This window comes from Onthophagus taurus, chromosome 11 (assembly GCF_036711975.1).
Source record: "Onthophagus taurus isolate NC chromosome 11, IU_Otau_3.0, whole genome shotgun sequence".
NCBI classification, from domain to species: domain Eukaryota; kingdom Metazoa; phylum Arthropoda; class Insecta; order Coleoptera; family Scarabaeidae; genus Onthophagus; species Onthophagus taurus.
Genome location: NC_091976.1, coordinates 20,615,190 through 20,641,606, shown reverse-complemented (window position 1 = coordinate 20,641,606; position 26,417 = coordinate 20,615,190). Strand labels below are relative to the sequence as shown.

Below are 26,417 nucleotides of genomic sequence, written 5' to 3'. Positions count from 1 at the left end.
ATCATGTGCACAAACTAACATCGGTTGAATAACTATGTATATCTATAAACAAGGATTGTACCACCGATATTGATTCGGAATCAAGAAATGAATTCAAAATATTTTTAAGATAAAATGGAATTACCATCCTTCGGCATATCTCCTTATAATCGAAGTTTTATCTGCAATAATTAATCATTTAAGAATTAAAATTTTTAAAAAGAATATTTTAAAAACTTACCTACTCCGAAATCACCAATAACTAAAATTCAAATCCATCTTTTTAATCAAGCAACCACAAGAAATCTTTTTTCTTGTTCACTTAACCGCAATTACCAAGGGTTAAGTTTTTCATATATTCTTACATATGGACTCAACCACAATATAAGAATTATTCGGGTTTAGCCGTCTTGAGAGACGCACGGCTAAACGCGAATGATTTTAGTTCTAAGTTTAATGTTAGTTATAGTTTCAGGTATTATTCAGCACCAAGTTGGTGTACTTTTTTATTGAACTAAAACTAGTCTGAAGACGCACGGCTAAACCCGAAACTTTCTAATTCTAGATCTAGTGTTACTTCTAGTTTTAATTCAACTACTATTGTTATAAGATTGGATAAGGAAATTATTTAAATTTAAATTAGATATAAAATGAGAGAATAGGAATCTTTAGGCAGTTCTAGGAATTCTTTAACAGATGGCAGGTTAAAAATCGTTTCGAAGCAAAAAATAATTTATTTTTAATTCCACAAATTATTAATACTGCAAGCTTTTTCTGTCCATTAAAATTGATATTACGAATTCAAGAATCAAATAATAATTAAAACTTACATAGTAAGTAAATTTTGATTAATTTAAAATTCAAAAAGAAGAAATAAAATCCCAAAAATCTGTTAAAACTATCTAAAAATTGTTTAAATAAATTGTTTAAGACATTGCTCAGCATACTCTAAGACGCAATAAAGTATTCTTTTTTCAGTAACTTTCAACCGTATAATTAAGTTTTTATTACAACTATTTTTATTACTAATCATACCTAAATCTTCATCTAAAGTTGTTTTGTAGGAAGAAAGCAGCAATTTCATTCTCATTTGAAGAAACATCCACGTTTTCTTTTCCAAAACAGTTTCCAACGCGCATTCGCTGTAAGTTAAATCGTTACATCTATCTCCGGATAACCAATGATTTAATTGTTCTTCATTCATGTTAAATATTCTTAAGAAGGCCAATAAATCACCATCAATTGGCGGAGAATTTTTCGTTAATTTAAACGGAACTGATAAGTCGATGTTTAATTTTCCAAGAATTTCTAGGCGCTTATCACGAAGAACATCTGATTGACTCACTCCTAAAGTTAACGGATAAAAATCAAATTCATTTTCTTCATAGACAAATCTAAAAAAAAATTATCAAGATGATCATAATCATGCAAAAATTAAATTTAAATACCCATTATGGACGAATAAATCTGCGTTTGTTCTTGGACCATAAAAAATAAATAATTGATCTCCAGCTTTAAAATTTTTTATAGCGAGACATTCACATCTATCTAATTCGGGGTTGTAATCAGTTGATATCTAAAACATTTATTAAAAATCTACATAATTTAAACATTTGCCTTTAAATTAACAGTATCACTAGAACTAACTCTAGACTTATAGCTAGTTATGACCAAACCTGAGTGTTTCTGTAGGCCTGTTTTGGTTCAAGAGTTCTGTAGTTCTAATCTTTTCTGCTAATCATACGTTTTACATATTGTACGTATGCGCAGAAAGATTCAGAACTGTTCTGAACTACAGAACTTTTGAACCAAAACAGGACTTATTTCTAACTCTAGTGTTACTTGTAGTTTTAGTTGAATAAAAATATTCAACGACCAGATGCTGAATAACAACTGAAACTAGAATTAATACTACTAGCACATACAATAGAACTAACACTAGACCTAGAACTAGAAATATTCGAGATTAGCCGTCTTGAGACATGTACGGCTAAACCAAAATGTATCTAGTTCTAAGTGTAGTGTTAATTCTAGTATTAGTTCTAGTTTTAGTTCTATTTTGATTTAACTCACACTTCCATTTGTATGATTACACATATCCCAAAGTGGAATAAGTGCATTAACCCGTTCTTTTCCATCTTCGGAAGGAATTGTATTTTGCCGTGTCATAATTGTTGAAACAGCCCAACTGTAACAAAATAGAAATAAAAATTTTAGCGATGAATAATAAATCATTTTATTGCAACCGTTATCGGTTTTGTAGAAAGTGAAACTAAAAATAAATTCCGTTGCAATTTCAAATTACCAATGCTAATCTTAAAACTGATTATTATGAGTAAAACTTTCGTTCTCTCGATTTTATACACATGAACTTAAAAGTTATTCAACCAAAACAACGTACATGAAATGTAGCTGAAATGAAAATTCACTTCTCAATCCATAATCTACGTCTAGATGAAGTAAAATAAATAAAAAGTTTGAAAAAGTAGGAAGTAATTAAAACCGACCGCGAGTTGAAAGTTTAAAACAAAATAAAATAAAATTTCGAATTGTTGTTTAAATTGCTTTAAAATTGTTTAAAATGGAAAGTATGAGAACGAAGAAGAGCGATCCAAAGAAAGCGGGCTATCGAAGGTTGTAAATTCACATCACGTTCGGGAGTCTCTTGTAAATTTTAAGTTGTACTTTCACTGAAAAGGTCAATTACGACAATCGAAAGAAAAACCTTTCTTATTACTTATCTTAAAAGAAAAATCAAGCGGAAAAAGTTAAAAAGAAAGGATGTCACAAAAATAACACCATTGATTAACTCGTAAAAGAAGGTATTTAATTTTTCCCAATCATCCCATTTTCAAATAAAGTATAAAAGTTAACGATCGCAGTTTAATTGTTCCAATTAAAGGGGTTAATTGCAATTTACGATCCAGATAAAGAATTTTTTGTGGTATTTTATGTTATTTTCCTTTTATTTTTCAATTTCAAATGACATTCCGAGATGAACTGAAATTCATATTGGGTGGTCCCTTTCAGACAAAACAAAGCCCTTCTTCCTGTCAACAGCCAGTTGTCGCCTCTATTAAGAACATAGCACAAGTGGGTGATGAAGAAGCTTCGCTAGTTGAAGGTCATGGAGTAAAGGTCGTAATTTACTCTTTGGCTTTCTCCTTTAACGATGAGAGAGAGTAATATGATTAAACATTTTTTGTGTTGATGGTAGAGAAACAAAGAGAAACTTTATTGTTTTAAAACAGGGTATTAACTGTGATGTAAAATCCGTTTGGTTGCGTCAATTCATGTTGCGTTTCGGAAAAGTTAGGAAGCAATTAAGATTATGTTTTTATGACGTTAAATTTAATCGTTAAACGAATCAAAAAGAGGAACAAATTAATTTATAGATTAAATAAATTTGAATTAAATTAATCAATTCAAGGAGTTATAAACCAAACTAAAAAGTAGTCAATATATTGGAAGGAATTATATACACTGTGTGCCATACAACCGTTCATTAGCTTTAAACATAAAACATGTAATTATAAATATAATGGGATAGGAAGGTGATGATTCTTAGCTGAGTAAAACTTTCTCTTGATCTATTTTAACAATGATTTTTAGTATGTCTCCAAGCAGTTATGGTGTATGAGGTATATGATCGAACGGTTGCATGATACACTGAAATTAATATTTGTGTAGGTGCACTTTTGTTAAATTTAGCAGAAAAAGAAATAGCTGAAGTAATCTTTTGAGCAGATTTTCCACTTAATCATGCCGTAACAGATCACGATCGATATAGCTCATCTAGACAAGGTCATAATGATGATAAGTCACAAATCAGCACTCCTTCGGATTCTGCAAGCGCCCCCATTAAAAAAATTAGAAACCATCTGCTACAGCGGGAAACCTGAAGGAAGAGTTTGGGGTGGCCTTTGTTATAAAGGATGAAATAGCGATTTTGGTGGTAAGAGAAGAGTCGGAAAGCCAAGAATTAGATGGACGAATGCTGCGGAAGAGGACACGATGGGGGTTCTGGGTGTGAGGTGTTGGAAGTGGAGGGCTAGGGATAGGCAGGAATGGAGAACCCTAATAAAGGAGGCCAAGGCATGACATCGGGCTATCGCGTCATATTGAGTAACACTTGATCTATTTTAACAATGATTTTTAGTATGTCTCCAAGCAGTTATAGTGTATGAGGTATATGATCGAACGGTTGCATGATACACTGAAATTAATATTTGTGTAGGTGCACTTTTGTTAAATTTTGCAGAAAAAGAAATAGCTGAAGTAATCTCTTGAGCAGATTTTCCACTTAATCATGCCATAACAGATCACGATCGATATAGCTCATCTAGACAAGGTCATAATGATGATAAGTCACAAATGAGTACTCCTTCGGATTCTGCAAGCGCCTCCATTAAAAAAATTAGAAACCATCTGCTACAGCGGGAAACCTGAAGGAAGAGTTTGGGGTGGCCTTCGTTATAAAGGATGAAATAGCGATTTTGATGGTAAGAGAAGAGTCGGAAAGCCAAGAATTAGATGGACGAATGCTGCGGAAGAGGACACGATGGGGGTTCTGGGTGTGAGGTGTTGGAAGTGGAGGGCTAGGGATAGGCAGGAATGGAGAACCCTAATAAAGGAGGCCAAAGCATGACATCGGAGTATCGCGTCATAGAAGAAGAAGATAACTCGATTGATTTCTTAATCGATGCTTGCCGATTCATTACCAGCTGATTACGATAAATAGTAAAGACTAACATGATCTTTTGAAAATGTCGAAACAAATTCAGAAATGATGATGCTATTGACTAAAAAGCTGTAGATGAAGAACAAGAAAATGTAAATACAAGAACATACAAATACAGAAGCTGAAATTCTTGGGCGAAATGATCTAGAAACGATGTATCAGAGTGATAATCAGCTGTTGCTGCGAATTCTCGAAACAAGGACTTAAAATTGTAAGAGAACTCAACTTGCTAATTTCACAAGTCAATCTTAAGTTGAGAACTACACTTTCAGTTCTTGAGAAATACATTTTTGAAATGATCAACTATTTTTTTCATATTTTGCAATTTTCGCCGATTAAGTTTTAAAAATTCGTATAAAATCCAGATCTTGGAATATGAGTATGAAAATTTCCCTAAGTGTTAATAAAAGTGTCCTCTTTCCAATGAACCAACCCGTATTGAAGAATAACTTTTAGTTTTTGAGAAAACAATATTTGAAGTTTTGATAAAATTTTCGATGTTGCAATTTTCATCAATAATTTACAAAATTCGCTATAAAATTAATTTCTTGAAGGATCCTTGTGGAAATATCACCAATTATTAATTAAAGCATCCTCTTTTTAAGGCAAAAAGTCGTTTTGAAAAATCACTTTTAGTTCTTGAGAAATAAATTTTTGAAATGATCGACAACTTTTTTCAAAATTTGCAATTTTCGCCGATTAAATTTTAATAATTCGTATAAAATCCAGATCTTGGAATATGAGTATGAAAATTTCCCTAAGTGTTAATAAAAGTGTCCTCTTTCCAATGAACCAACCCGTATTGAAGAATAACTTTTAGTTTTTGAGAAAACAATATTTGAAGTTTTGATAAAACTTTTGATGTTACAATTTTCATCAATAATTTACAAAATTCGCTATAAAATTAATTTCTTGAAGGATCCTTGTGGAAACATCACCAATTATTAATTAAAGCATCCTCTTTTTAAGGCAAAAAGTCGTTTTGAAAAATCACTTTTAGTGCTTGAGAAATAAATTTTTGAAATGATCGACAACTTTTTTCAAAATTTGCAATTTTCGCCGATTAAATTTTAATAATTCGTATAAAATCGATTTCTTGGAATATGAGTATGAACATTTTCCAAAATGTTAATAAAAGTGTCCTCTTTCTAATGAACCAACTAGTTTTGAAAAATAACTTTTAGTTTTTGAGAAAACAATATTTGAAGTTTTGATAAAATTTTCGTTGTTGCAATTTTCATCGACAACTTTCAAAATTCGCTATAAAATTAATTTCTTGAAGGATCCTTGTGGAAATATCACCAATTATTAATTAAAGTATTCTCTTTTTAGAGTTGATTCGTTAGTTAAATCAGCATCAAAAAAGTTCATTTTGCATCTTGGATCCAAATAAGTTGACATATCTTATCAGTGTAAATAAAATTCGATTTTTTGCACTTCAAGATTACTGTATTTATTTCTTTTTATCTACCGGTTTCACCACATATTATAGCATCATCAGGAGAATACGTTAATTGGTTAGTTCTTAAGAACTTTCTTAATCCTCTCCAATCTCAATTCTCTAAGGTTCTCAGTGTAATTTAAAAATAAAAACATATAAAGAAACACTCAACGACTCCTGATGATGCTATAATTAATATGTGGTAAAACCGGTAGAGAAAAAGAAATAAATAAAGTAATCCATTTGATGTGCAAAAAATCGAATTTTATTTACATTGAATATAAAATGGAAAGAAAATCAATAAATAATATATCTTATCAGCTTTCTTATTAATTTCATTTTTATTCAAATATCGCAAGTTCTAGAAACCAGAAATTCAAATACCAAGAAATTCCAAAAGTATCTTAACGAAACACTACAACTTTTGCTAAATGTGCTCGAGTTAAGTTTTTATTTGTAGAAACTGTTTAGCAAAAATTAAGTAGATTGGTAAAGTATTCAATGCTACCAAAGATCTACTCCAGCTTTTCAACCCTCTTTTAAATCATTTTATTTTTATTCCAAATCGTTATGCTACACTCTAAACATTGAAATTAATGATTTTTCACTATATAATTAAAAAGACGGGAAGAAGAAAGAAATAGATGTTTGTTGAAATTAACTTTTGTTGTTTGTTGGGGAAAGTCGAACTTTACTATACCTCTTCGGGATGAGTTTCTTTTGTAATTGAAAGTGTACGACCGACCGTGGCAATTTCCACTTTTGCTACATAGATTCGCCAATTATACAGAACGTGCTCGGTGGTGAAAGCAAGTAAAAAAAGATCCTTCCAAGCAAAAATATTTTTTTAAAACAAACCGTTCAGACTAATTATTGTATACAATCGGGGAGGTTCAAAAAAGTAGATAAAGAAAAGAACGAAAATTTAAAATAAGAATGAAAAGGTGAGGCGCCAAAGAAATCTACCTGATGTTTATATCTGCATTCAAAAAATAAAAAAAAGATAAAAGAAAAAAGGCCATAAACAGGGATCCTTTATTTGGGTAGTTAACGAGAAACGATAAAATATTCTGGTTAATTTTATCAGTTTACAAGAAAAAGTAGAACTCATCCGGTAATAGGTTATTTTTTACGAAACTTGGTGTATATTGAAAAGTATAGGAAACGGTAAATTAGCCCGGAACGCTAAATTTGGCGTATCATGGTTGTTCGATATCCTGGTTAAACTCCTCAAGGCGTTCATTACGGAAACCTTTCAGGTTTATCAGAATCAAAATAAATCAGTACCGCCGATGAGAAACAGACACCCATTTCAAAGAAAAAACCATATGCCTCATAAAACAACAAACAAAATCTAAATCCAAATTAATTTGGTTATTTAAATTTTTTTAAAGCTATCTCTAACTTAAATAAGTTACTTTAAAAACAATTCTAATAATGTCCAAAATCTTTTATCATTTTACAACGACGCACGACTTAAAAAAGTAAAACCTACTACTGAGTTTAAAGATAAGACGCAACAAAAGCACTTCCACTAGCATTACTATCCTAAAATAACAGGGGGCAGATAGGGGAATAGACGGAGAACCATTTAGTTTTGTTGAAGAGTAAAACGTGGTGTACGCTCGAAAATTCACGTAGACAGTTCTCCCGCATGTTCCGAGATTGAGCATGACGATGACGTCCCAAAGGATAACACATGGGGATGGGATCGGATTAATATTAATCATTTAACAACTCATTGCACGCTTGGCTAATGATTAATTACCATGTTAACGTCTAAGAGAAAGTTTAAAAAATGTTGTTTAATTATCTTTTAAGGAAGTTGTTTTTCAAAATTGCTGGGTGATTAAACTAATTTCAAAGGAATTTGTAAGATAATATTTTTCTTAGTTAACTGCACCATCAATAAACAAATTTTTAATAATTTCATAGACACTAATTCTTCTATCAATAGGAAAACCGTTTATTATTATTGGTTTAATAAATGATATTGAAAAATCAATATTTATCCTTCCAAGAAGTTCTTATCTTAAAATGGACTCAACTGATTCATTCTTAAATGTTTGAAAATCTCAAGGTTATTTATTTCATTTAAAAAGAGAAGAATCCCGAATTCTATCATTGATTCATTAATAACTTGTACATTAATCTAATTTTCATATTATCGCATTTTTCTCGATATTTATGCATGTGAGAGCAAAAATAAAGGAGAGCAATATTGTTTAGAATAAAATTGGTTACAACTTTTCTTCAAAAAGTTTTTTTATAACATGCTTCAATTACCGAGTGTTACCATTATGTTGAAAAAGCAACAAATTCGTCATATTTTCATATTTTCGTATTTTTCTCGATATTGACACATCTGAAAGCAAAAGTACAAGAGAGCAATATTGTTTACAACAAAATTTGTTATAACTTTTGTTCTGAAAGTTTTTTTATAACATGCTCCGAATCCCGAGTGTTACCATTATCTTGGAAAAGCAACAAATTCGTCTTATTTTTATGTTATCGCATTTTTCTCAATATTAGTGCACCTGAGAGCAATATTGTTTAGAATAAAAGTTCCAACAACTTTTGTTCTAAAAGCTTTTCTGTAATATGTCCCGAATTCCTAGCTCTACCATCAACTAATAAATTCATCTAATTTTCATATTTTCGTATTTTTCTCGATATCTATGCATTTTTAGAGCAAAAATGCAAGAGAGCAATATTATGTACAATAAAATTTGCTACAACTTTTATTCTAAAACCCTTTTTATAACATGCTTCGATTCTCGGCTGCTACCACTAATATCTTGAAAAAGCAACAAATTCATCATATTTTCATATTTTCGTATTTTTTCTCGATATTGACGCATCTGAAAGCAAAAGTGCAAGAGAGCAATATTGTTTAGAACAATATTTGCTAAAACTTTTTTTCTAGAAGTTTTTTTATAACATGTGTCAATTCCCGAGTGTTACCATTAATATTTTGAAAAAGTAACAAATTCGTCATATTTGTATATTTTCGTATTTTTTCTCGATATTGACGCATTTGAAAGCAAAAGTGCAAGAGAGCAATATTGTTTAGCACAATATTTGCTACAACTTTTGTTCTAAAAGTTTTTTTATAACATGCCCCGATTTCCGAGTGTTACCATTAATATCTTGAAAAAGCAACAATTTCGTCATATTTTCATATTGTCGTATTTTTCTCGATATTGACGCATCTGAAAGCAAAAGTGCAAGAGAGCAATATTGTTTAGAATAAAATTTTCTACATCTTTTGTTCTAAAAGCTTTTCTGTAATATGTCCCGAATCCCTAGCTCTACCGTCAACTAATAAATTCATCTAATTTTTATATTTTCGAATTTTTCTCGATATTTATGCATCTGAGAGCAAAAGTGCTAGAGAGCAATATTATGTAGAATAAAATTTGCTACAACTTTTATTCCAAAAGCCTTTTTATAACATGCTCCTATTCCCGGGTGCTATCACTAATATCTTGAAAAAGCAACAAATTCGTCATATTTTCATATTTTCGTATTATTTCTCGATATCTATGCATCTGAAAGCAAAAGTGCAAGAGAGCAGTATTATGTAGAATAAAATTTGCTACAACTTTTATTCTAAAAGCTTTTTTATAACATGCTCCGATTCTCGGGTGCTACCACTTATATCTTGAAAAAGCAACAAATTCCTCATATTTTCGTATTTTTTCTCAATATTGACGCATTTGAAAGCAAGAGTGCAAGAGAGCAATATTGTTTAGAACAATATTTGCTACAACTTTTGTTCTAAAAGTTTTTTTATAACATGCCCCGATTTCTGAGTGTTACCATTAATATCTTCAAATAACAACAAATTCCTCATATTTTCATATTTTCGTATTTTTCTCGATATTGACGCATCTGAAAGCAAAAGTGCAAGAGAGCAATATTGTTTAGAATAAAATTTTCTACATCTTTTGTTCTGAAAGCTTTTCTGTAATATGTTCCGAATCCCTACCTCTACCATCAACTAATAAATTCATCTAATTATCATATTTTCGAATTTTTCTCGATATTTATGCATCTGAGAGCAAAAGTCCAAGACAGCAATATTATGTAGAATAAAATTTGCTACAACTTTTATTCTAAAAGCCTTTTTATAACATGCTCCTATTCTCGGGTGCTATCACTAATATCTTGAAAAAGCAACAAATTCGTCATATTTTCATATTTTCGTATTATTTCTCGATATCTGTGCATCTGAAAGCAAAAGTGCAAGAGAGCAATATTGTTTAGAATAAAATTTTGTACATCTTTTGTTCTAAAAGTTTTTCTGTAATATGTTAGAATCCCGAGTTCTACCATTTATTGTAATGAAGAAATGAGAAAAATGTCGCGGCAAAGAAAAAAAGAAGAAAAATATTGTTCAGTGAGTTACAAAAGCGAAAAATTTTGCTTAAACAAAGATCTCTGAAGAAGAAATTCAGCGACTCTTTGAGAATCAAAGCCTTAAACTCTGCAAATATACGAACTTACATTCTTTGGAAGAAATAAAAAAGCTAAATGAGCAATATTTTATCGTATAACTTCCACCACAACATCCTTATTATTTAAAAGGTTCATCTTGTTGGCATAAAAATCAGAAACGTTCAGCTAAGTAAATAAAAAACACAAACTTTAAAGACTTTGCCCAAATGTATGACGCCTATTATTTCTAAAATCGAATGACTGGTTCAAAAAGAAGCCAAAAATGGGAAATTAATAAGACTGACGCAAAATTGAAGGGATAGTGAATGGGCCAAGCATAGACGAATTAATTTTTGTTGTAATTTTAGAATTTATACCGGTTCATAAAACCATTTGTTTAATAATTAACAGTTTTAAGACTTCGTTATGAACACTATAATAATTAAAAAAGAACGTTAATCTTTTCGGGAAGTTGTTAATTGTAAAAGAAAACCAACTAAACGACTTTCTTAAATTTTTAAACCAATTAGTTTTAAACTAATGTTTCCTCATTGTCAAAATAATAATAAAAAAAAACTCGCGTGGTTGTTATTACTTTATCTTTCATTCGAGGTTCAACCCAAACAACTTGTTGATTGTTATTTTTTATTCGACAGTTTAAAAGTAACAAACCTAAACGAATTGTTTTTTAAACGTGTTTCTCAACGTAAAACAATATTTTTAAATCGTTATCAAAATTAGTGCCGTTAATGAACTCTTTAAGAAGAAAATATAATTTCAAAAAGTTATCCCCCCACCTAAAAAGTGTTGTTAAAGCGCGTTCTGGTGAAAGGTGGGCAACGAGCAACGAGAGCCAGTGGTAGAAACCGAGCAGCACATGGTTCTGTTGTCATTTTACCAGTTCTTTTCTTTGTGTGTACGTCGCCGTCAACGCGTAACGCGCACATCAAGCTCAACATTAACTTAAACCTAGAATTTTTAAACATTTTTTTATAGTTCGTTCACTAAAATAGACACAGTGAGTGTGTGGCACGATGACTTTAGTATCCAAAAAACTCTATTTTCAAGTGATTTGTCTTTTATGTGCTATTTGTGTCGCCCAAATCGGAACGTCTTCTTCGTCAGAAGAAATTGACGTTGCCTTACCGACATTCGAAAGCTCTCGAGCTTTAAAAGATGAATTTAATATGGATAATGTAAGTTCAAAAATAAACATATTTATTTGGATCAGGTAGAAAAATAAAGATAAAAGGTTTTTCTTGTTTATTTAGAAATCGGAAATGATATCGGAAATTAAACAAGATAGAAATTCGTTTGATGATTTCTAAAAAGTCCTTGTAGACAAAGTCAAATGCATTAAACATTTCAACAAAAGAGCTTTGTCGAATTTGAAATGAAGAAACACGTAGACGTTGTTCAAACACACTTTAAGTGTTTGAGATAAAAATTGAGATTATGATGTGGGCGATGAATACTAAAGTGAGTTTGTAAATAAAAAAAAAGGGAAAAGAATAAATCCCTTTATTATTTCTTGAATAATAAGTTGTTTTTGAACGAAGAACACCTTATTATTCCACTTGTTATTCAAAAAGCTAACCGTAACTGTGCATTTATAATGTCATAACTAAACTCTAAGAGCAGAGTTATAAGAGTTATACAATAAATTAATTATTATTCATGAGTCCTTAATATACAGGAAGGACAGTTATACAATTAACTCCGATTCTCGTTATATATTATTAATCACTTCTATTAGTAAGATTTGAAATGAAAAAATTAACGGATGTAGGTAATTTTAAATAATAGATTATTTTTTGAAATTATCATGTTACTTAATTAAATGAAAAATGTAAAAAGGTTATTAACTTTGTAACCGCAATATATACTTGTATTTCTTAATACAGGTATTAGAAACCTATTTTAAAATTCTTTTAAAATGGTTTATATTTATCGATTCGCGGATCGCGTTTCGAAGGAAATTTCTATACCGTCTGTACACACCGTGTTGGCGAAAACCGCGTTTTAGAAACTCAGAGTTGACTTTCTACGCGATTGTTGAGTACACACATAGAAATCTACAGCTTGTGATTCTCCTCGGCTTTGAAACTGATATATTGACGGTTTATTAACATGATTCCGCGACCTTTCTTACGGTCAAAACAATGTCAAGGTTTTTATATCACTGTTGATTTATTTTTAAATTAAACATTAACAATTCAAAAAAAAATATTAAAGTTAAGGGTGGAAAATTGAAATTGTTTAAATTCTACCTAGTTTAAAAAACGGGAAGAGAAAATTTTTAAGTATGAATGAGAGTTCTGGTGATTAGTTGTGAATTTCAGAATTGACACCGACGGTCTCATTTCCGCTAATCGTCTTCTATTGTCTAATAATTCTCACAAACATAAGATTAGTAAAAACTAATCTTCTTTGTATGTTTTGTTTTTTAGGATCGTTAGAACAGGGTCGTTAAATCAGATTTTCCTCTTTCTTTAAAGATTAAGGTTAAATGATACTGTTTTATGCTATATTGTGAGGTACATCTCTGTACCCCAGTTTTTCTAATGCATTTTGAAAAAAATCAACAGATAACGTTAAGGTAGGAACACATCAGCACGATTATTACCCTCGAAGAGGCAATAGGTAACCTTTGGGGTATAGGCTCAGCTCAGTGTAGCATAACCGTTGTATATTCAACGACTAAGATTTTCTATTTATGTAATGGAATATTATGGCAATATCCCAGTGGCTCAGTATTACTGCGAAAAACTCACATCTTCTTTTCATGGAACTTAACAATGGACAATTGGTTCACGTCCATAGATACAGCAAAGAACCTTTTCGAAAAGAAAATTACAGTGGGTACTCAGAAAAAATAAAAGAGAGATTCCTCCATCATTCCTAAACATCAAGCTGAGATAGCCTCTATGCTGTGAACACATGCAAAAGTCGTCGTGGCTAAACTGGATACAACTCTAAGGTTCTGTTGAGAGGGAGTGCTGCAGATGATAAAGAAATATTGCAAAACCAAAGATCTTAGCTAAAAAATTGGCTTTAGATATGATTAAACCACAGATGTTAAGACGTTTGGAAAAGGCAACCTTAAAAAGAGAACTCCGTGAAACTATCAGCTATATTTAGAATCCACATCAGGACGGTGATCTTTCTGCCCTACAGCTATGGTCCGAAAATCTAGGTTTAAAAGTGCCAGATGTGGGAAATTCATTTGTTTGGAGCATCAAAAAAAAGTGTTTAGTAAAGCAACTTATAGTCTTTGGGCACCTTTTCTAGTTTATTTATGTATGATTTTAGTATTTTTTTATATTATTTACTTAATTTTAAAAAGCAAGTCATTTTAAGAGATCTTATCAAGTGTAATTAAACGAATTTTGCTAGTCATTACTTTGACAGCAAATCTTTTTTAATAAAATCAATAAAAGCTAAGTGAATTTTAATCAATTTGATTAATATTAGGACTTGTGTACTCAAACATATGATGCTCAAACAGGATTTGCCTTGAAAAAATAGTTATTGACTAAATGATTATTAGAGAAATTCTCGATTAGCTCTTGAATAATTGCAGATATGTAGTAGAGGTTGTCATGAGTGAATTGAGAATACTCTTGATTTTGGCAATTTCTTCAACACAACCAGGGCTTCTCTTGAAGCATCGTCTGTAACACTCGTGTAACAACTGTAACTCTAAATTAATTAATGGTGGAATTTTGTCTCATAATATTGCTTAATGCAGAAGTTATGGTAAATTTACAACCACTAAACGTACATATTCAGATCGTGATAACCAATTTGGCAACAGCTCGACACTCTATAAACAAATACCTAATCTACAGTAGTTCCACAGAAATACATAAAAACGTTAAAATCTACATTGATGGTTCACCAAGGCGAAATGATGTTCCGATAATGTTCAAATTTGATTTTCTAAATCATTAGGGGCATATAAAACTTACTGCTGACTATATATTAATTCCAATGATCGCGATAATTACTATTTAGATATTTTGTTTTAGCATTAAAAACACCATCATTTTAGCTACTCATATAGAATCGATTAAGCGCATTTCCCACAAAACTTCTTGAACGGATAAGATACAGTCTCTGATCAATTTATATCTACAGCGAAACCCTATGTAGGACTTGGTAAATGATGTCCCTCTTTGTCGAGATTTTGAACAATACGATAAAATACACACAAGTGTGTTTGCCCCTTTCCGACCAACCTCAGAATGAGGATCCTTGGAGAAGAATGGCTAACTACATATTCACACACGCCTTTGAGTGAAACCTTAGCTTTTGAAAAATTTTTATACTGGCTGATGTGAACAAGGTGGGTGTGGCGAGACATGCACTTCTAAATCCTACACTGACCACTGTATACCACTTGTGACAATGACTTGTATGTGTATGTGCACATACAAGTCAATGTCCAACACATATAAATAATGTCCATAGTACGATGAACAGCATTTCTTGGAATATGTTTTGTTCGACAGTTTCAATAGGCTTAGTTAAAGGATTTTCTTGCAATTGCGTCTGAAGCCGGTGTTCAGAAAGAATACTAGCACACTGCCATAGGATTTTTTTGAAATTAATTCTGAGCAAAATTTCAGATAAATCATCAATCTCATTGAGCAATTTCTATACAGATTAACATCTTTAGAAGATTCTTATTGAGATTCTTATCATCAATCCATATCTTCTTCTCATCTCTCCTTTTAATCATGACCACTGTTTTGGTACTCATCACCCTGTTTTTCAATCTGCTCTCCTTAGTAGTGTACTCTTCTCTTTTCAAGTCGCATTTCATATGTTAGAATGTAATAATATCATGGTTTAATATTTTTGTGTACTTAAATGGTTTTATAGAAACTAGGGCATTTCAGGGATCGTTGGAATTTACTTTAACAAAGGGGATTGAGGTATACAATTTTTTGGTGCAATTTATCCATGTCATCTGATTTTCCTTACTTTTCTGTAACAAATTTGTTAACTTACTTTAACAAATTACTTGGAACACCTTACAACACTGCCAACATAAAATAAAAGAGGAGGAAATGAATAATGGCTTGCCATCTAGATTATCTTTGAAAAAGCCTTCATTTCGATGAAAACGAAAAACTTCCGTTATTCAGTAGCGATTGTTTGAAGAACACGATAGAGAAGCAAATAACTTTAAACATTGGCAGTGAAGAAGACATGACCAAATAGATGACTCAATTTTTGGGCGGTTTATTCAAAAGATTTTTAACATATAAAGATTGCTTGCGTCTTTATTTTGGTTACGATGCACTAAAAATGTTGATTACATAAAGCTAAAGTATTCATGTAAACCTATATAAAACTTAAGGGTGGCTTGGCAAAAAGAAAATAATGGAAAGGTGGCCAACTTGTCCGCCTTTTCATTGCCCTCGATGTCTTTGTGACCTGGATCCCAGTATAGAGTAACGTCATTGTCCCTAGCTAGGCCTCTCAGGTTGCCAGTACATTCTCCAATCAGTGCGGATTGACACGTGTAGACCTGAATTGCTTTTAGGGCGGCCCCTTCTGTCAGTGAAAATGTATATCGATATACCTTTCTGGTCCTTTTATAGATTCAAAATGGTGCAGAAGAAAATCATCCAAAAGCTGAATAGAAAACATCCAAGCAACCACTAGCTTTTTAGTACACTCTTGGAAAGACCTATATAACCTCTCATTGGCAACAGATCATCAGATCTCAATGCGCAACATATATGAGATCGGGTATCGTGAAGAAATACAAACCCTAACCCGACACTTTATTTCTAGATAGTCAAGATCAAGGAGATGTTTTGACACAAACTTCCACTTTCAATGATTGGTTATTCCGTATTTGGATTCTTGTAAATATTAAAATCTTGTGGTAGTTCTAATTTAGGTTGTATTCGAAACATATTAGATACAAATAATTGAAATATATAAATGATTTATAAAAGAAGGATTAAATAATTTTCTAATATTACACAAGTTATTTTTTATATAATTACACGTGAATTTGTGCAATGCACGACTCCTATTGTTACTTAACAAAATTAGCACGTTATTACATACTCGAGAAATAAGAGAAAAAGAGAAATTCTTAGAAAACCATAAGAAATTGCTTCTAAATTGAAATTAAATCGATCATTGCTAATTGCATCGATGGAGATTTGAGTTTAAAACCAGGAAGAGATTTCACTTTTTATTTTTATAATTTGAAACTCTTTTTAAGTCTGTAACATGATAAAATAAGTCTATAAATGGTTATCTTTTCGAAGAATTTTTTAAGCCATCAAAATTGTTTTTCCATGTATAGTAAGCGTTGCTAAATGAAGAAAGGATGCCGGTAATTTAACATGAGTCTGGAACGACGATGGGTTTCAGCGGATGTACAATACACTCGATGTCTGTACACACAAACGAGATTAGCGTATGTACGAGTAAGACCGCGAATACGTGCTTATTTTTCTTTATGAACGGTTTGGGGAGGAGTTGCCCGACGCGACGAAGACTTCTCAGAGTTATCTCGAATCGATTCTGCATGCAAATTTACCACGGCCAATTTCATTCGTGACACTATCTTTACAATAAATCTTCTAGTAAAAATATTTTTTTACTAAACAAGATTAATCAACTTTTTTCAAAAAATTCTTGTGCAATTGGAACATCTGGCTAGAGAATGTTGGTTAAGATGGTTGTTTTTAGGTTGTTTTAGCTTCTTAACATGTGGTTTGCAAACGTGCTTTTTCTGAAAGAGGTTTTAGTGTTCACGGTTTGTAGACTGAAATTAGAAATAAATTAGCGCTGTTCTCTAAGGCCAGTGCTGGTCATTTATTCTTGAATTTTTATCGTTCGGCTGTTTCGCAACGTTTGCAAGACGCAAATCTATTGTTAAGATACGTGGGTTGGGTTGTGTGTGTGTAATTCGTTTTGAAATAAAACGAACAATTTCTATCTATCAATCTAGGTTGTAAAGATTTAATTTTTTTAAACGGCTGTTTTGGTGTTGTGATGAGAAATTTCACTGACACATTTTTCTCGAGAGGTTTAATTAATATCATGATTTCTAACTTCTATTTTCTAATTTTCACTTTTATTTCATCAAGATTATCAAAGTGAAAAAAATAATTCATTGAAAACTGATCTAATTAAATATATAGGTAAAAATAAGAAAATTCCTTTTAACTTTGATCACCAACAAAACCATTACCACACATTTATACACCGGCTTCAACGTTGTTATTTTTTTACATCCAATACATAGCTCATTGGAGTCGATTAGTTCTTGCGTAATCCCACTGCGTTCGTTCTACTCTTTTAAAAGCAGGTCTAAATAGACGATACGAAACCTTGTTTCGAGCGGCAAAGCAGGTAAACCCGCCCATAAAACGGCATGGTGAGCCGGAAGAATTCGTATTTTTTTATCCGTCACGACGTATTTATCGGGCTTCTTCTTTTTCTTAGAAGCCATTCGGTCTATCACCGGCTCCGACACTTCCGTTTAACTTGGGAGGTCGCAACAAGGATGTAGAACTCTCCTAACAAGTCCACTGGGTCTCTCTTTCTTTCTGTCTTTTTGCTACTAGCGTCGATGCGAACCTACTGAACTCAATGAGTGTAGTTTTACAAGTCTGGGTTAGGTTGAATCCTTTAAAGTGACCTCACTAGAACTAGAATTCAAAATAAATGAGTTTCTACAGATATCTTAAAAGGAATTATTTACTAAAGCATTACGTAATGAATAACACTTAAAGCTCGGAGAAAGTTTAACTCAAGTAACATTTTCTTCTTCATCGTCGTTTAACGATAACAATCAAACAAACCATTCAAGAATAACTCATCACAATTCAAATTCCAGACTACCTCATTGAAATTCTTTATGTAACTCTTTAGACACTGAACAAATAATGAAATAATGCCATAAATAACTTTATACTGAGAGATTTAATTTAAAAAAATCTTTTTTAAATTACTAGTTTGTTTCAAGGTTATTAGTTGGATTGATGATTAGGGAGAAAGTTTTCGGAAACTTCGAAAGAGAAATTCTTTCTCTTCTCGGAGAGAAAAGTTGGGTGGGATCGATTAATTTAAGTTAATATTTATAACCGGAGAGTTTTTGCGCCAAACCATATGGCCAGCCTCTTGAGTTAGCGTACTTGTTTTCCTTTTTCGACTCGATTCTTACACAGTGAAAGCAAGAGTTCGGTTTTAGTTGAGGCGATAAAACCGATTTTCAAAAACCATTCCCAGTTCCACATCTGTCGAGTTTTAAACCCTACATTTTCTCTTCTCCGCGAAGAAAACAAATAAACAAGAAATCCATGTATGTAGTAATAAACCCAACTACGAACAAGTAATCAGGAAGTTTCTTAGGCGAGGATTTCACCTTAAATAATGATGACATTACCGTAATATACAATCATGTTGCTAAAGAACCACATTTCATTCCTTATTACATCTCTAATTCTATAACATCAATTCTAAACTCATTAGATACTTAAACAATTTATGTTTTAATTCCAGAAATGGAAGGCGGTTGATCCTGTGCCTTTAGATACAAGCGGATGGATTCCCGAATTAAATCCACAACCGGAAACTGTACCTAAAGATGGTGAAGTCCCAAAACGGCGCAGAATACGAAAAAGAAAACGTCGCCCTCCCATGGTTTCGTTAACGGAAACTCAACAAAATCAAGAAGAAGAAAAAACTCTCCCAACTAACACAAGAAGAAGACCTCAGCTAGAAGAACAACAAATGTGGAATGAAATGATCCATGAAGAACGTGTAACTAATTACAAACGAAGAAGAATTATCCCAACTTATCAACCCCACATCGAAAAAGATGACGTAAAAGAAGGCACTCAAACCGAAAAAGGTGTTTTAATAGACAATGAAGCTTTAAATTTAAAAATGTTATTAAAACAAGCTGGAAGTTTAAGCGAAATTTTACAGAAAAGGAATTTAACTTTATCGGACCTCTTGAATGGCGAAAAGAAAGCACTTTATGCTTTAACCGAGAAAACGAATGAAGTTGAAAGTATAACTGAATATAAAAATCCCGTTGAAGAAGAACACGAAATCGAAATTATAACGAAACCTCCCGAAAAACCCGAAATTGTTAAAGAAGTAAATGTGCAAAGTTTGTTTATAAATCAAAACAACCTCAAATATAACGTTAATGTTTCTTCGAATAACCAAGAAAAACCGAATAAATTAGGAAACATCATCGTAATTGATTACAAACCGAATATAAACGAATTTGGAAATGATTTTTATCGGGAATCAACATCTCATGCAGAATCATCGACGAAAGCGCCCAAAACATCACAAACAATTCGATTACCGGTTACAAACGCGAAATTAAATCGATATTCAATCCCGAGAATTATCCCAAATAAAAATAATTCCCCACATACTCCGGAACCCCCAAAACCTTACAGCATTCCAGTTAGTGAACTCTTAAACATCTTAATGGGGCCCCCAAAAGAAACTAAAAAAGAAGACGAACCACTAAGAATGTCGTTCGATCTTAATAAAGTTTCAGAAGAAAAAAATAAATTTGAAGATGTAACTGAAGCAATAAAAACGATCGAATTATTAAGAACAACCGGATTAATTCGAACAACCGAAAGAATCCCCGAAAAAATCGCAGCAATAACAGCCAAAGATGAAATTTTCGAAATCTTAAAAGATATAAACACGAAAGAAAGTTTAACAAAGATATTAACAAATCGTAATATGACTATTGATGATTTAGTTGAGTTGCGGGAACGAGGATCGAGTCAAAAACACCTTGCAGATCTTTTCCACAATAAAACTAAAGAACCCGAACCTGAAAAAGTTTTTATCGGAAAATTTGTTCATTTTAAACCGACGGAAAGGGTGCCGAAAAGTCGACGACCAACGGAGGTCGTTATCACAACGAAAAAATCAACCACCGAAAGTTCAGATGAAGAAAACTTGGAAGAAAATCAAGATAAAAGTAAATACACCATAACCAGTTTTCCAACGTATAAAATTGAAATGGATAAAAAATACAAAGAAGTTATATCAGAAACGATATGGAAAGATTACGATAAACTTTATCATAGCACGCATCAAAAAGGAACGGTTGAAAATCTTGATGAAATCGAAGATGTATTAACCGTCAACGACGAAATCAGTTCTAATTCGATATCGGAAAATGGTAACGAAAAATTAAATATTGATGAACGTGATAAGTTGCAAGATGAAGAAGGAAATATTTTTATAAAACTTCCTTACGGCGTTAAACATGCGATTCTAGCTAGTTTACTTATTATTGGAGTGTCCTTATTTATATTCGTAACCATTTTGGTTATTTTTAAATGGTCCCAAAAGCATAAACGGAGACTCTGCTACAACGGGAGTTTTAGCTGCACAAAATTCAATTCTATATTAGAAGATGGGCAGAAGAGAACTTTTAAAACTTTCGTGTCGGAAACTTTGGGTAGGAAAAAACATTTTTACAAACAGCACTTACAAAGTATGTCAGATACGTGGGAAAATGATAAAAAACCTTTCCAGTGATAAAAAAAAATATTTTTTTGATACACTATGTATAATTTTTGATGAATTATTTTATAAGTATTTGTGTGTTTTCTAGTGCAATACGAATTTAATGTTGTATTTAAGGATTTAGAATAAGAAAATTAAAGACTTCTTATTGAAGAGTGATTATTAAAAAAAATATGTGTGGAAAGGTAAAATTTACCATTTAATAATAATTGGGAATAATATTTAAAAAAGCATTCGTTTCGTATTTACACTTAATTAATAAACTGCATCGTTATTTATTGCCAAAACATTTTTTTCCATTATTTTTTTTATCAAGAAAAAACGTGTATTAGATATGTAAATAAATAAAATAAATAATAAAATATTTGTAAATATACACGAATTTGTTTTTATATTTCATATTTCACTTGTAATTTAAAATTAATAGTGTTTCGTATTTTATTTATAGGAGTACCTAGTATTTATTGAAGTTCATCCGATAAAAATAAATTAAACTTAAAATTCAAACCGGGTTTAAATATTTAAAAGGTCTATTTCAATACGGCCACGTAAATCGTTATGTTTTGGGTCATCTCATGAATTAATTAGTGAGTATAAAAACACATTCATTAAAACGTTGAAATTTTATGATATAAAATCTTTTTCAATCAAAATAAATTAAAATTTATGTCTAAGCCGGTTTTAAATGACAAAATTGATTTGTTGATGTCTGAAATTGTTTACAATAGCTTTGTTCCAAAGCTACTCGTCAAATGCAATCGCATATGTTCAATAATGCAATGAAATCCGCTGAAATGTGACGACATTATTTGATATGTGCGATTGTATTTGATGAGTACACGACGACTCGGACCGCTTGTTGGAACAAAGCTGTATGAAATGCATGCAATTAGAAAAAAAATGTTTATGCTTATTCTTTGAAGTTAACATGAATCCTGTAGTTTAGCATCACTAATTATAGATTTTGGTGCGTTTAAAGAATTAATGTTCTTCTTCTTAAAGTGCCATGCATTCCTGCGTATGTATTCATCGCTTTTCCTATCAGATGGTTCTATCATGTGCAGCATTCTGTAATGTTTGGAAATCTATAGCCACGATAATCTTTTTCTACCTATTCCTCTTTTTCCTCTCTCAATTTTTCCTGGAGAATGGGGCGTTGAAAATGGTACCTTTCAGATAACGTCTTCGTTACTTAGGTGATCGACCCAAGACACCTTAAACATTCGCCGCAGGATCCACATTTCGAAGGCTTCGATTCGCAAGCGCCCATCTCTCAACCCCATATAGGAGAACGGACCAGACGTAGTACTTTACCATCCTATACCTGAGGCTGAAATTCAGGTTCTTGTTCGTAAGAAATTTTCGAAATCTTAGAAAGGTTGTTCTAGCTTGTTCAATCCTGCATCTTATATTATGATCCGGGTTCAGATCCGGGTTCAGATTGGTGATTATGTTCAGATTTGTTTCTTAATTGCCATGGTATTGAAGAAGATAAAATGCTTAACCTTCTAAAATGGTACTTTCGTGACATCTTATATATCACAAGCTTCTCATTCAACATCGATAGGATTGATAGTGCCAATAGAATTGGTGTATGTGTGATAAGAAAAGCAACCTTAAAGACTTTCTAATCATCTTAAGGACAACTCAAATCACGTCTATTTATTGTAAAATTTTGTTGCTTACTAGGTGTGTAATTATGAAACCGGAATTTTTGTGTAGAAAATACAAGTTTGTTGTATGAAAATCACTAGATATACATTTTCCTCTTCTGCCTGACAATTTTAGCATGCAACGCCAAAAAAACTGTTGCTCTTTTGAGACAAACCAGTTATCGAGTCATTTTTGCAGCACATAATAGATCACACCTTGGTAATCTCACCAAACACAGAGCATTGTCTGTCTTCCATAACGATTTGGCCTTACCGTCAATGTTGGTGGTTAGTCTGGAGGTCACTACTTTGCATCATACCAGTAATTATCGTTTTTGAACTATCGTGGCTGTAATTTATGTTGTATCCCATTGCAGTGTGTGTGTATCAGCTAGAATTGAACCTTAATCAATTGAGGTTGTATTTGGTTTCGAAGTAAATATGCTGTTTTGGGTATGAATGAACTCTGTGGAATTGGGTTGGGGTTTGTGATTTGGTCTAGAGTTGGTTTTCGGCGTGGATAACATGGGTTGGCGTTGGTTTAATTGTTAATAAGATATATTTCAAAATATTACAAGTCACAACCTTGTCATACCATCAAATACACAACATTATTTGCCGTGCATAATAATTTGGCCTTACAGCCAATGTCGATTCTGGTTTTGGGTTCGCCTTGAGTCTCAAAATGGATCCACTTTTCATCGTCAGTCACAATTCGATGAAGAAATGATTTTCTTTTGTACCTGGTGAGCAGAATTTCACACGTTTTTTTCGCTTTTCCTGCTGTTTTTCATTCATTTTATTTGGAATAGATTCTTACATCTTCTGGATATTTCCCATGACTTTCAAACGCATGGAAACGGCTTGTCGTGTCACATTTAATCGATCCGCGAGTTGTTTTATAATAAGCTTCCATAAGCATTCGATGCGATTCTGCAGCAGTTTTTTTCAAATGGTAACAAAATTAATTCTGCCCGCAAATGGTAGCTTCCAGGCACAAAATTCGACATAAAGAAAAAGTGTCAATCACGAGGTTTGACGATAATCACATTGATAGTCTACAAAGTGAAAAAGTTGCTGAACTCAGGTTGGGGACTCAGGTTTTTATTTCCGAATTAGTGGAAATAAGTCGATAAAGCATTTTGCGATATATGTAATTTTCCAGTGTATACTGGAGCAATGAAAGGTAACTATACATATAGTAATAATGTGAAAGTTGAAGTAAAAAGCTAACAAGCAAGGCAGAAGCATCTATCAAGAGGATGCAGTTAATTTATAGATTGCATCTTGATGGATGGAACTATATACGTTATATAAGTCAAGATAAGGACGTCAAAGTACATTTGATGCAAATTTAATAAAGACTGTATCGAGATATCATTGTTTTGAAGGAGTCTTGTTCACTCCTAGATGCAGTTTTGATGCAAACCCGATAAAGAAATGTAATCTTGATGGTGTTTTGAAGTAATGGATGCCTTGATAGAACCCTAGGGCTGTATTTAGTAGAGTAAACTCATAGATGTAGTTTGATGTACACTTGACTTGCCAAAACACTTTGAGGACTCGATAAAACGATGATATAAATTTTAAACAGAGTTGTCTCGGACTAATGCAAAGTTGATGTAGGAATGATTGAGAATCAAATTAGTAAGATTTTCCGACCATTACATAAACTTGTCCGCCACAATTCTAGTAATTTCCTATCGTAAATTACTTGAAGATGTTCACAACCCAAGTCGTATGTAGCACCGACGTGCAAAATAATAAAAGCTGATGCAGTCTAGCCTCATGATTCCTGCGATAGATAGGATTAGATTCCGATAGGATGCCTTCCTAAACAAATCCTACACTTCCAACCCAACCCAAATTGGAAAGGAGTTCTTATCGGACTCGATATGTTAATATTGTTTATGGCTATCTCCGTCTTGCATATAAAAAAAATCCATCTTGGATGAACCAACGGTCCCTAATATTAAGATATACTATTCATGAATATTCATTCTATACTGGAATCAAATCCATAACGCATTAAATGAATCCCTTAAGTGTTATAGATTTATTTATCCCACGCTGTTATATTATTTGGCAATTAAAAATAACTCTAAAAAGCAAGTTTTAAAAACCATAATTGAGAAAGTTTCTCTATTCTAATACTGTCAAAGAATAATTGCAAACATCCCTAACAAATGTTTCTACATTACATGGAAACTTGGCGCATGCTGCAGCAGAACTTAAATTAAATGAATATTAAACGCATTCGGGGGCAAAAATATACTGTAACAACTCGTTCAATTATATTTTTAACCCTGTTTTTTCCTTTTCCTATTTTTCTGCTTCCTTCTTTTTATCTGATTAATGTTATGGTCATTATGATTAATAATATCCAAATTAACAAAACAATAATTACAAAAAAATAATATTTTTTTGAATTTCTATATTATACTCACCAGTACTCTTTAAACGTAAATCTTTTCCTTAATACCTCGCATGCAGAATCCTGAGCTGTAGATATCATCTTATGAAAGTACGCGTATTGCCTAGAAATGTGCTTTATTTGATTCAAAACACTTTTGAACGTCGGAGATCCCGTCAATAGCTCGAGATCTTCTAAATTAAAGTATAAAACGGTTGAGTAATTCTGCGGAAGTATATTAAAATACGGTTCCCAGAAAGAATCCGGAGAAAATTTCTCAAAAAGTAGGTAAATTGTTAAAGCAACGTTCGGCATATTTTGCATGATTTTGTCATTTTCGATTAAATGACCTAACCCAGATTTTTTAGCCGCTTCTACAGTTAACATCAGCTTTCTTGGTACGGCTATAATTAAAGATTCGACCGGGATATCAACTTCCGCTTTTAAACCCAAATCATAACCGTCGAATTCTTTTATAGCTGTTCCTTCAAATTTGGCGCCAAACTCTTTTAGCCAAGTTCCAAACCGTTCTAAAATGGCGACGTCCAACCTACTTCGATCATCGCGGAAATATTTACTATCGATATTATTTTCTAATATTCTTATCTTGTCTAGAACCGCGTAAATTTCTTTTACGGCTTCAAATTCTTTGTTAACGTTCGCATTTGGGGTTTGAGTGGTGAGTTTAAGAAGGATATCGATTTGCGTTTCGAGTTCGTTACCGAAAGTAAGGTTATGTGCTGCTCGGTGTTTGGTTTGTTGTTTTGGTACGTGCCTCGTGTGGGCTTTTTTCCCCATTTCTTTCGATGGTTTCAAGTTCGTTTCTATTAACACTGATAAGATTGTTTTGTAACAATTGGTATTTGCAAACACGTGGTTAAACCGCGATATTTACCGGGGTACTAATTCAAAAATAGCTTTTCCTGTACGACGTTGTATAAATTTGCGGATAGATGTCGCTGTGTGTTAAGAACTTAATTTAAATTTAAAGTTTAAATCATTTTAAAGCTTATAAAATCAAATTTTAGTTGATACGATAACACGGATTGGAATTATTTTTCGTTTTGAGGTTTGAAATATGTTGTAGTGATTTTTTCTAAGTTGGACTGGAAATGTATTTATTTAGGCGTGTAAAGTGCCCCTTTTGGCCCCGAGATGATTTATGGGTACATTTTTCCAAGTTTCATGCTACTTAGA

The 26,417-nt window shown here is 32.1% G+C and overlaps 2 protein-coding genes across 2 annotated transcripts; one reads left to right on the top strand and one right to left on the bottom strand.

Annotated features, from left to right (window-relative positions):
- Positions 1-693: 693 nt before the first annotated feature.
- Positions 694-26,130, bottom strand: LOC111414810 (SET domain containing 3). Its single transcript, XM_023046256.2, has 4 exons — positions 25,255-26,130; positions 2,053-2,167; positions 1,428-1,555; positions 694-1,373 (listed from the first exon to the last, which is right to left on the bottom strand). Exons 1-4 carry the CDS (start codon positions 26,016-26,018, stop codon positions 893-895), a joined length of 1,488 nt encoding a protein of 495 aa, XP_022902024.2. The 5' UTR covers positions 26,019-26,130; the 3' UTR covers positions 694-892.
- LOC111414809 (titin-like) lies at positions 11,461-21,531 on the top strand. The gene is made up of 2 exons (XM_023046255.2): positions 11,461-11,797; positions 19,143-21,531. Exons 1-2 carry the CDS (start codon positions 11,636-11,638, stop codon positions 21,165-21,167), a joined length of 2,187 nt encoding a protein of 728 aa, XP_022902023.1. The 5' UTR covers positions 11,461-11,635; the 3' UTR covers positions 21,168-21,531.
- Positions 26,131-26,417: the final 287 nt, after the last annotated feature.

Coding starts and splice junctions, on each gene's coding strand:
- LOC111414809 (XM_023046255.2), top strand. CDS start 11,636: ATGACTTTAGTATCCAAAAAACTCTATTTTCAAGTGATTTGTCTTTTA. Junction 11,798..19,142: donor ATGAATTTAATATGGATAAT/GTAAGTTCAAAA, acceptor TTTTAATTCCAG/AAATGGAAGGCGGTTGATCC.
- LOC111414810 (XM_023046256.2), bottom strand. CDS start 26,018: ATGGGGAAAAAAGCCCACACGAGGCACGTACCAAAACAACAAACCAAA. Junction 2,168..25,254: donor TTTACGTTTAAAGAGTACTG/GTGAGTATAATA, acceptor ATTTTGTTACAG/TTGGGCTGTTTCAACAATTA. Junction 1,374..1,427: donor GATTTATTCGTCCATAATGG/GTATTTAAATTT, acceptor ATTTTTTTTTAG/ATTTGTCTATGAAGAAAATG.